The sequence below is a fragment of the Lactuca saligna genome, chromosome 4, assembly GCF_052625555.1.
Source record: "Lactuca saligna cultivar CGN05327 chromosome 4, ASM5262555v1, whole genome shotgun sequence".
Classification (NCBI taxonomy): Eukaryota; Viridiplantae; Streptophyta; class Magnoliopsida; order Asterales; family Asteraceae; genus Lactuca; species Lactuca saligna.
The window spans coordinates 35,849,129-35,861,589 of NC_136420.1; the positions used below are offsets into that span (position 1 = coordinate 35,849,129).

At 32.3% G+C, this 12,461-nt stretch overlaps 1 protein-coding gene across 1 annotated transcript; it reads left to right on the top strand.

Moving 5' to 3' along the window:
• The first annotated feature begins 349 nt into the window (after nucleotides 1-349).
• LOC145039480 (uncharacterized) lies at nucleotides 350-1,299 on the top strand. The gene has a single exon (XM_078987535.1). The coding sequence runs from the start codon at nucleotides 350-352 to the stop codon at nucleotides 1,280-1,282; it is 933 nt and encodes a 310-aa protein (XP_078843661.1). The 3' UTR covers nucleotides 1,283-1,299.
• Nucleotides 1,300-12,461: the final 11,162 nt, after the last annotated feature.

Here is a 12,461-nt window from a genome sequence, read left to right on the forward strand (position 1 = left end):
GAGACATGGCGGCCGATATCATTGTCAGATAGATCCAGACATCTAAACTGAATTTATACGCAATAAAAACCTACATTACTCGTAGTCATAATTAAATGTAGACTTAAATATCACCATGGCCTATAAATTAAAAAAAATCACTGGATTATTAGACAAGTAAAAGAATTTAAAAAATAAAAGTGATTATTTTGTAATCATCTTTTTCGATCATCGTCTTCCTCCGATCCATACACTTCTTTTACTCATCCCATCTTCACCACCACCACAGAACACCGACTCCACCGTCGGTAGAAGAATCACTTCGACTCACCTCGCCACACTTCATCACCACCACCGACGAAAAGAAAACATGGTTGCTAACTTCCCTGCTGCCGTCATCGCCGCCACCCGTAAATACATTAATGTTTTCCGCCGCCGTGGCCTCATCAAGCCGGCAAGTTACTTTGTCCTCCTCCTCTGCCTGTCCTATTACCTTGGCTACTTATCAGCTGTTGAAAACAATCCAACACACGAACAACACCAGCAATACTCCATGACCACATCCAGCCCACCATCAAAAGCTGCCGTCGACCACTACGAATTCCAGACTCGATGCGCTGTTCCGATTCCCTCCCAGTTCATCCGCGAGACAATCCTCAACTACGTCTTCAACGGAACATCCCCCTATCATGATTTCCCTCAGCCCCATATCAAACCACTCTTACGCCAGAAAAGAATCAACGGCTGGGGATCAACCGGGGCTGTCTTCAAGAACCTGATTCATAAAGTACGACCGAAGACCATCATAGAATTGGGCACCTTCCTTGGCGCCTCAGCTATACACATGGCTGAATTGACCCGTGAACTCGGTCTCGACACTCAAATTCTTTGCCTCGATGATTTTCGTGGTTGGGCCGGTTTACCAAACCAGTTTCAAGACATTAAAATGGTTAATGGTGACACGATGCTGATGTATCAATTCATGCAAAACGTGGTTCAGGTTAATGCAACGGAAGCCATTATCTTTTTGCCATTTTCGACGGCGTCAACTCTGGAGAAGCTCTGTGAGTGGGGTGTGTTTGGTGATCTGATTGAAGTTGACGCCGGCCATGATTTTCACTCTGCATGGTCGGACATTAATCGTGCATATAAACTACTGAGACCAGGTGGGGTTATTTTCGGACATGATTATTTTACGGCATTGGATAACAGAGGTGTTAGACGGGCGGTTAATATGTTTGCCCGAGTCAACGGCCTTCAAGTTAAGGCCGATGGTCAACACTGGGTACTTAGCTCCTTCTGAGTTCTCACAGATTTTACGATATCTGAATAACTTTACTTACGATATCTGAATAACTTTACTGTAGTCGTACTTAAGAGGACCGATTGCTACCTTCACAATCACTGTACACGTGCAAATTTCCCAATAATAAACGAATACCATGTCTCAACTCTCAGTTCTCAAACACAAAAGTAGAAAGCGTCGTCGGAAATTAAAAGTTTCCTTTCCTTTTAGGGGGTAATAGACAACATTTTCAAGACCAAACCTTGTAATCAGACGACAGTCCCACACTTTCCTTACGCTAAATTTTCCCCTCAACCGTCAACAGGCGTGATTTTAGGATCCGGTGCGAAAATGGCCCCTAAATATATATTTAATTTTTATTTATACCAAAAATTCATTAATTATTTCATTGTTATAATATGATGAAGCAAAACAAAAAACGGTCATACAATAGATAATCTTAGACAACTACATAAGTAGCGAGACTCTCTTAACATTCTTGAAAGCAAAATTGTTTAGCAATTATTCATAATCAATAGTTATTATCGTCAATTCATTAAGTTTTTTTTTGTGACATTGTAAACTGTAGGTAGGATTTCAACAACTTTAGCTTTGAAAAACATCTTTCTGCAGACGCGACCGTTACAGGAATATTCAACAAGATTTTATAGGCAATAATTGCATTAGGAAAACAATCGACTTTTTTCATATGCTTTAAAACATCAATATGGCTCGTAATTTCACTCGGTAAGAACATATCAAGCAACTTTAACTCCATACAAAATTCATCATAATTGATATCTGATTGTTCACCAAACTTAAGTGCGGCTTCGAAACGGCTACAACATAACTTGAGATCTTTGTCATCAATTTCCTTCAAAAAAAATTTGGAAACAAGAAACGAAAAATATTTCATACTCTTCGTATTGTTGAAATCTTGTTTTAAGAGAAGCACTAGCTCGATCAACAATATATAGAAAGTAATTAACTTTAAAATTCTCCTCGGCTGAAAATACAACATCTTGATTGAATTATCATCAAATTGTTTTTTCTACTAACCGACCGCTTTTGAGAGAATACCGGATCACCATTCATTTCAATGGAAAGTTCATTCGCATCATCAATCGCCATGGAGAACCCTATTTCTCTAAACTGCTTGAAGTACTCAATTAGCATATTCACTTCGTTAATAGTAATATCGAGAAACATATCTTTTGATTGTAATTGTTTGCCAACTAAGTTCACCATGTACAATATTTGATACCAAATGACTATGGATACTAAAAACTCAAATCCACCAAACTCATTATTTGCTAGCGATTTAGCTTCACTTTGTATTTTAGCATCGTTGTCTTTTTCCGCAACTTCATGTAAAACTTCTCTTAAATCCGGAAGTTGTCTAATAGCCTTCACACTATCAACACGACTTTCCCACCGAGTGGCAGGCAATGAATTTAGAGTTAAACCTTTGATATTCTCTTTCAAAATATGCCACCTCTTAGTAGAATTGGAATATATTGTATATACTTCTTGTATGACTCCAAAAAAATCTCTAGCTTTACTACAGCTGTTAGCCATGTCACACAGTGCAAGATTAAGACTATGAAAACCACATGGAGTATAAAATGCTCTAGAATTTATGTCTAAAAATCTCTTTTGAGCTCCTTGATGTTTTCCTCTCATGTTTGATCCATTATCATACCCTTGCCCCTGCATATCATCAATATCAAGACCAAGAAATTTTAATTCATTGTGTGTAATATCAAAGATCCTTTTACCAGTGGTATTATTAACATTCAAAAAACCTAAAACGGATTCATCAACAGTAACATCATTAGAGGAGAATTTTACATACCTCACTATCAAAGACACTTTGTTCTTGGTGACTTGTATCAGGGGTACAATCCAGTATGATAGATTAATATTTTGCTTCATTTACTTTTTTAATGATTTCTCGTTTAATTTCATCGGCTAGTAAAAGTATCACCTCATTTTAGATATTGTGGAAAAGATAATGTATATGGATCTCATCATTTTTGATACGATGCACATGCTTTTTCATAACTAGGTCAAACTCTTCAAACATCTCAATCGCTCCAAGAAAGTTTTTGTTACTTTTTTTATATAATTTTTCATTTGTTCCACGAAATGCTAAATTATATTTAGCAAGATAATTCACTAGTGCAATAATCCTCAATAGTACTTGTTTCCAATGCTCCATTTGTTCCTTAAATTGATCATACACAACTTTATCAATTGTTTCATTAACTTTCATTCTTTCACGCATTTCAAACCAAGTAGCTAAATTTGTGAGATGATCTAAACCAACTTCATGCTCGTTAAGTCTTGTACTAAGATGTTGCCAATCTGCATAACCTTCACTATCCAATTAACCTTTCGGGATCCCTTTTCTAAATATTTTACAACAAAAACAAAAAACTTTATCAAGCTCTTTCGAGTACACTAGCCATTCTCTGTCACATGTCTGCTTATTTGGTAGAGTTCTAGTATACATAGTTGCAGAAAACCGTCTAGAAAATCTATCAGGTGGAACCCTTATCAATAATATTATCTCTTTTAGGACCTTTCTCTACCAAACTTTTCACCATGTCCGTGCTTAGTCCATCCCAATTTCTTGGATTGAATATATCAACATTGTTACTATTAACATTAACATCATCATCATCATCATCATCATCATCATCATCATCATCTTCAATGTCATCACCATCATCAACATCAACACGATCTCCATCGACATTAACATTATCAACATTAACATCATTAATTTGATCTCCTTCGACATCAACACCGAAACTATCTGGAATATCACCATTATTTTTGATTTTGAGAACCACTATCAGGAATATCAAGAATAACATCATTAAGGAACTTCAAGTGTTTTTTTGGAAAAACTTATCTAGAGAACCACTATTAGCCTTTGTTGATTCTTCCATTCTTTTTCTCGTTTTACGTTTTTGACTACCATATTAATACTTAGGAGGCATAATTCCTGAAAATAAAATAACAATAGTCAACCAAATCCTCAATAAAAATTAAAACTATGATAAAAGAACTCTAGAAATCTAATTGACTATATCAAAATGTTGAATAAGCAATACCAATAACAATGTAAACTAGAAAAAAAATACTAATTATTATAAAAGTACTAATAGTTAAGAATTATAAATATTACCAGTAGAATAAAAAAAACGAACCTGTTCTTACTTCTTCTAGTGTCTTTCGAATTGTCCAAATTCACCAAATAAATAAGAGGCTATGGACTTATATATATATATATATATATATATATATATATATATATATATATATATATATATATATATATATATATATATATATATATATATACTAGGTTAAAACCCGTGGAACCTACGGGTGCTGTTTTTGAATTGAATTTAAAAATTAATTATTTAATAAAATATTATATCAATAATTCTGATAACTTATAAATTGTAATATTGAATATTTAAATAATTTTTTTTATTGGTAATTATTTAATTACTAACTAAATGGGAAGTATTTAATTAGGAATGAAGATTTTTGAAAACTATTTTTTTTATTCATCATTCTAATTGGACATATGCAGATGATACAATACCAATGTGTGTAATGAAATTAACATAAAATACAACAATACGTAATTATAAAAAAATACAGTAATATGATGGATTAAGTGTGATTTCCTAAAATTGAATAAAACGACGTTACAAAAAAGTTGGCTACAAATTTCGAAAAACTTCCTTATAAACAACATTGGAAGTTTTATTTGTGAGTTTGCCATCTTTATCTAAAATTAATAATTTTAATCCCTCTCTACTCTGAACTCTAGATAAGGCAACATACAATTGTCCATGTGAAAAAAACTGGATCTTTCAGAAACAGACCAACCTTTAACAACGATTGTCCTTGACTTTTGTTAATAGTCATTGCAAAACATACAGCCAAAGGAAACTGTCTTCTTGTGAATTTGAAGGGAATCTTTTTTTCTGATGGAGTTAAAGACATTCTTGGAATAAAAGTCCGATTTCCAATATTAGTTCCAGTTATTATACGTGCCTCAATAACACGTATGCCCAATGATAACACCTGTAGTCTTGTGCCATTACATAAGCCGTTTTTTTGATCAATATTTCTCAGTAACATTATTGGAACACCAATTTTTAAAACTAATTTATGATTTGGTAAACCGGATACTTTGAGTCCATTTAATACATCAGGAGAGTATAGATTTGCATCAAATTGATCATGGAGAAATTCGGATTCACATATGCAGTCTGAACTTAAATATTCAACTTGATCTCCTGGAAACTTCTTAAGTAAACGGTCGTTTATTTCCTGGACAACTTCATTTTTTGGAGCAAGTATCGTTCTTTCTTGGAAATAATTTATATCGCTATAGTACTCTAAAATTGAAGGATATACAAACTTAATTAAGGAACCTATAGGATCATGTGAATCATTAATGAGAATATCATCCGGAATATCGATAATCGTTTCACCGTCGTTCGGACCACCAAGTTTTCCTTCTCCTATATCCAACAACCAATTTGCAAAATCTCTTATTTTTCCTATATCTGATTGATCCCTTCCAACAGTTAGCCTCATGTTTTTTGTTAATCTATGGACTTTGCAATGTTCCCATAAATATGAAGAACTCAAAGAAGCATTTACAATGTTCTGTCTACTACCACCCGACACAATAGGTAGAATTTGTCTAAAATCTCCTCCAAAGACAATAACTTTCCCTCCAAATGGAATATTTGAGATGGTTGAATTTACGCACCTTAATAAATCCTTCAAAGTTCGATCTAAAGCTTCAAATGCATGCTTATGGACCATAGGTGCTTCATCCCAAATTATCAAAGAGGTTTTCCTTATTAAGCTTGCCAACTCACCGTCTAGATTTATGTTACAAAAAGAATCATCTGTAAGCTCAAATGGAATTATAAATCGAGAGTGTGCTGTTCTACCACCGGGCAATAATAAGGAAGCAATACCACTTGAAGCAACATTTAATACAATATTTCCTTCAAATCTAATTGCTGCAGATATTGTTTTCCATAAAAAAGTTTTACCCGTTCCACCATACCCGTAAACAAAGAAGACACCTCCTTTATTTTGTTGAATAGCACTCTTGATGTTTAGGAAAATGTTCCGTTGCTCATTTGTTAATGCAAGAAACATACGATCATAGTCATTCTTTATCACGGGAATGTCGTAATCTAGTTCCTCGGTGATAAGTCGATTGTTTGAAGAAGAAACGGATTCAACATCTGGGTATGGCATGTTTTTGAAGTTTTTGAGAGTAGAGTTGTTTCGAAGTAAAATTTGTTGTATTTCGAACAAAGTTAAGTTCTTAAGTTCATCTACTCCGAGAGACAATTCTGCACGAAAATATTAAATAATTAATAAAATACGTGGTTGATATTTAATAATTTCATTACTAATTATTTAATGGGTGTTGAAAAATAAAAATAAATTAATTTTAAAAAATAAGAAAAAATGTAATACCTGCTGACTTAAATCTTCGTCGTTGGCTATATAGAATTCCATCTGCCAAATATTCCCATGTATTTTCCCAAACGATCTCTGGTTTAGACATACTATTACACATCAACAATGTAGCAAATAAAAAGCGTAGATAAAAACCAGATCCAGAATGACTTGCTTCTTTAATTGCATCAATGTATTCCTTGTCATCATCTAATAGCCCGAGTGCATAACAGGCATCTCTAAAAGAAGAATGTGTTTCTCCATTTACCGTGCGAATTTCATCAAATGATGTTGGTCCTTTTACTTTATTTAAAAGAATCCTTAAGAAATATGCTTCACCTAGTTTAGGTGAAACTGAATGAATTCTACTGATGGCTTTTCCTACTTTCTTTCGCTTCCAAAACCGACCATTTAATATCCAAACAAACTTTGTAGGGAATTCAACATATGTGAGTTTTCGTGCTTCACTGTCGATTGCATTACACTCCATCCAAGCTGTGAACTTTGAAGCGGCAACAGAAGGTTTGTCAAGAACATCATCAATATCATCATCTTCGCCATATACAATCTGTTGTTGATTAGGAAGATGAAAAGGTAGTCTAACAACAGAAGGATATCTGCAATGAACATCATATCTAAAAATTCGCCATGATGCTTCACATGCTTATAAATATCTACAATCGTAATATTCAGCTATTTCATCGACCGCATCATTATTTTCACATTCATTGTTGGTTGGTACAACAGCAACTGTAGCTCTATCAGGACCCTTATTTATGTATTTAAACAAATACTTTATAGAAGATCCCTGATTGCACCATTCAATATTAATATGTGCCTGATATCTTTTCAATAGATATTTGTTGTATGGAACAACATTTCTATTATCCAACCTTACACCTGATTTTTCTACAAAATGACCATCGTTTCTTCGCCTATATAACGGAAAACCATTCTGATCAACAGACGAATGATTAATGAATTGTTTTGGAAAGTTTTTAGAGCACTTTTTATCCACCATGCATGGACAATTAATATTTTCAGCTCCACATGGACCATGAATCATAAACTCATTTACAAGTGAATACAATTCAGGATCTTCAATTCTGTCTGGTATCTCTGCTGAAATTATTGGATCGATAAGTTCAACAGTTGGTAGCTTGTTGTCAGAATGCATGAATAGACATATATGACTATGCGGCAAACCTCTTTTTTGAAATTCAATGGTATAAACATCTGTAAAAGAATTTGACAAAAAATAAAAGAGAATGTGATTAGATATCAAAACATATTTAAAATATAATAATAAGATCAATGTTTTATAAAAAAATTAAAAATATATTTTTAATTACATGCTTGAACTTTGCCGAAAATTTGATTCTCCCTTAAGTCTTTAATGAATGCATCAAGCTTGATCTTAAACAACCTACATAGTATATCAGGTTTGTCTTCTGGTTGAAGTGAAGTATCCTTAAGAAACCTTTTAATCTCAGGCCATTTGGGATTACACGTAAAGGTTATGAAGAAATCAGGATATCCAAACCATTTACATAGTGACATGGCATCCAAATAGTTTTGCAGCATATAGCGTGCACCTCCGGTAAAGGATGAAGGTAATATGACACGTTGGCCGACATTCGAGATATCAGTCGTTCCTTGAGCTTTTTGGTTACGTAAATTTTCATAAGAATCACATCTAAGAACATGTTGTTGCCTACGTATGTAGTACATTCTCTCCGTTTCCATCATAGTACAGGCATCTACCAGAAATTGTTGAAACAACCTTCTTGAATTAAGTATGAGAGAGAACGAATGATCTCTGTCTTGAATCCTATAAGCGAAATATTCTCTCATTGTACATTTCGCACGCTTGCTGTTGGTCGTAAATGACACACCTCTATGAAGAATGTCAACACTATAACCATCATCCCCATATGGAAATAGCAATGGATATTGGAGAGGAAGGTACGAAGGATGCAATTCACTGATACGTTGTAGACAACCATTTTTTGTTTGAACGACGATATCCCTCTTTTCGATTGAATCCGAAATGTCACCAATTATTAAAGCAGCAACCTCAGAAGCAGTCGGTAGGTTATATGTTCTTCCATCTTGCTCCCTTCTCCCGATAAGTCATAATTTCATATCAACTTCTGGATTTTTTTTGAAAAGTATCTCTTACCATTCTATAAGATCTAACCAAGACATTATTTGAATCCAACATCACCTTAATATCTTTAACAATATCACTATCAGTTGATGTTGATTGATCTTTGTCACCACTAAAATAAATAAATTTATACATAATATTAGTAATATATACATAATATATATATATATATATATATATATATATATATATATATATATATATAATAATAGATTATGAATAAGAAGTTTGAGAAAATACCGAAAACATCTTTGTCTATTTGTAATTTCGTTGTCAGTGTCATAAATGTATAACTGAGAGAATTTTGGTTCCGATCCTTTTGCTGGCAAAAGACTTCCAATACTATGATAATTTTGACCACCTAATCTGAAAATGTAAGGAGCGTTTCCTCTATTGATTGAAGAGTCAATTTTACCACCCATCGACGTGAAAGAAAACATTGAATTGTAACGTCGAATGTTTTTCATGAAGTGTTTGCTTTTTGAATCCATATTTCGAAACATTCTTTCATAAGTAGGGGGTGCATTCTTTAAGTCTGGAAGTTGAACTTTGCCGTAACCACAACATAATGAATAATCCGTGTTCCCATTTTCTTTACCTCTAATGGATTCATTTCTCCATAACTTTGCACGACATGTTTGACATACAACATCTTGATCACCATGATCCAAATATTCTGTAAAATAAAAGCGTTGAATAAAATATCAATGAATTTTATAATTATATAAAACATAGTATCTGAAATGTAAAATGGATTTTATTTTTTCATTACCATTTGAGATACCAACTATACGATTTTCATTGTTCACTTGATGTATATTTTCTACATCTTCAGTCAAATCAATCAATTGGATAGGGGATAAATGTCTTGTCTTCGTTTTTAATTTATGACATCCTGGATTTAACTTGATTGATGATGAAGAAGTTGTTACTGTAGATGCATTTTTTGCTGTCATATCATTTGAAAGTACATGGTACTGTCTTTTCTTTGCTAACTTGGAAGTGATATATTTATCGAAACCAATGTTATCTGAATAAAATAAAAATAAAATAGTTAACTAAATAAATAAATATTTACATAATGGATAATAGTATATTTTAAAAACCATAAATAATTACCATTCGTAATGTTAGATAACGGATTTATAACATTTGTAATGTTAGAAAATGGAGTTCTAACATCTGTAAAGGAAGGACAGTATTGTATGGTTGTGTTATGCTTTGCAGGTGTTGTAAATGAATTGACATTTTGAGTTTGACGAACAATGTTGGTTGATTGATCTGCAAATAGAAATAACTTATAAAACTTGTAAATATATGTATTCAACTATATAACAGTAAAAGATGGAATATAAAATACTAATACGGTTATAGTTAATGGTTTTTTTGAAGAGATATTGTAATGATATACTTGGAACGTTTGGTATTGTTTTTATTTTCTTCGATATTTTATTTTCCAAATATATTTTTCTTTGTCTTCTTTTCTCTTTGGCCTGCATGTGGTACATCTTATTGTTGTTTTCTACATAAGAAGACATAGGTTAGGAAATGAAATGTGAAATTATGTACATAATATGTTTATATAATACAATTGAAGTTACTTAGAATTAAATAAATAATGATAATAAAGTAAATGTATTTAAAAAGTTACCTTTATTAATTTGTTTATTAAAATGTTAGCATCATGACTCATCATCCTCATTTCCAACCTAGGGTTTATTCGATTTAAATCTACTGTTTCCCCAATTTCAACCAATCGTGGGTTCGGATGATATCAGGGGTTAAAACCCTAGATCTCCATGGAATCAATGAAGGTAAAATTGTGTGATACACGATAATCGTGATGATTATAAATTGCTTATTGATCTTATGTATCTATTCAAGATTATATTTTTACAATTAGAAAAACATCTATTCCAGCATATTGATTATTGTTGTAAATTTCAACCATAAATTCATAGAGAAAACAAAGTGATCTAAACTGATAATACTAACCTGACATATGGATATGGAAATCTTGCAGGTAGAACTGGAATGAGGATTACAACTTTAACGAAGCAGTTTGATGTAAGCTTAATGAAAAAAAATCGCAGAAACAATTGAACATTAAGAAGACGAATGAGGTGTTTCAAAATTTTGGATTTCACGTTTTGAGTTAAAGTTATATGCTTGAATATTGGAAAAAGATTACGATTATATGATTTTATTGTTGTTGGATCTTTATTAGATATAATTTTCTTCCTGATTTTTTGGAATTTAAAAGATTACAACTAAAAATTAGTTTAATATTCAAATTTCATCTAAAAAAGGAGTATAGAATATTAGGAAATAGTTGGTTGAATATAGGTTATTTACAGAAGATAAGTAAATATGCTGCAACCATTACAAAAGTGTATGAATTAATTTTAGAGAATCAAAGATATAAATTTTGTTTACAATTGGTTATTGATTATTTATTAAAAATAACATATTTATCGTGACAAAAATAATAGTTATTCTAAATAATAGACATAAATGTTCCATGTTTAAAATAATCAACATAAAGATGCGAAGGTGATTATTGTTAATATTCATTATTGGAGTCAAATGCAGTTCACGTGTAAAAGCAAAAATATTCGCATTTGGTAATACAAGTCAAAATTGGGTTTCGCATATGAGGTTGTATGGATTGGGGTTAAAGATGCGAAGGTGATTATGGTTAATATTCATTTCGTATTTGGTGAGACAAACAACTCAAATGTGAATGAACTAAAAAAAAATGACTGGAACATGCGAAGAAAGAGGGTGAATGAAGAATGTGAATTTTACAGTAGAATGCGAATTGGGGAAGAAAGCTAAGAATTTTGCATTTTTATTATACAAATTGATTGATTGATTGATTTGTCTTAATTGTTAATTGCGATATATGAAATACTTATCAAGTTAGGGGCAATATGGTCATTTTGAAGTAAAAGAAGCCTTGGTTATTAAATGAATCATACGAAGGATCTGTTATTTGATTTTGGAATTGGGGCGAATAATCGAACCATTTGGAGTTGCGAATTTGATTTTGAAAAGCCAATCAGTTGGGTTCGCATATAAAACAGATAAGTTTTGATTTTGGATTAGCAATTGGGTTAATTGGTTTATTGATTGAGGGACGATTCGTGAAGAAAAATGCGAAGTCAAGAAGGACTGTGAAATGTGATTTGTTCAATATTGGAGTCAAATGCAGTTCACGTGTAAAAGCAAAAATGTTCGCATTTGGTAATACAAATCAAAATTGGGTTTCGCATATGAGGTTGTATGGATTGGGGTTAAAGATACGAAGGTGATTATGGTTAATATTCATTTCGTATTTGGTGAGACAAACAACTCAAATGCGAATGAACTAAAAAAAAATGACTGGAACATGCGAAGAAAGAGGGTGAATGAAGAATGTGAATTTTACAGTAGAATGCGAATTGGGGAAGAAAGCTAAGAATTTCGCATTTTTATTATACAAATTGATTGATTGATTGATTTGTCTTA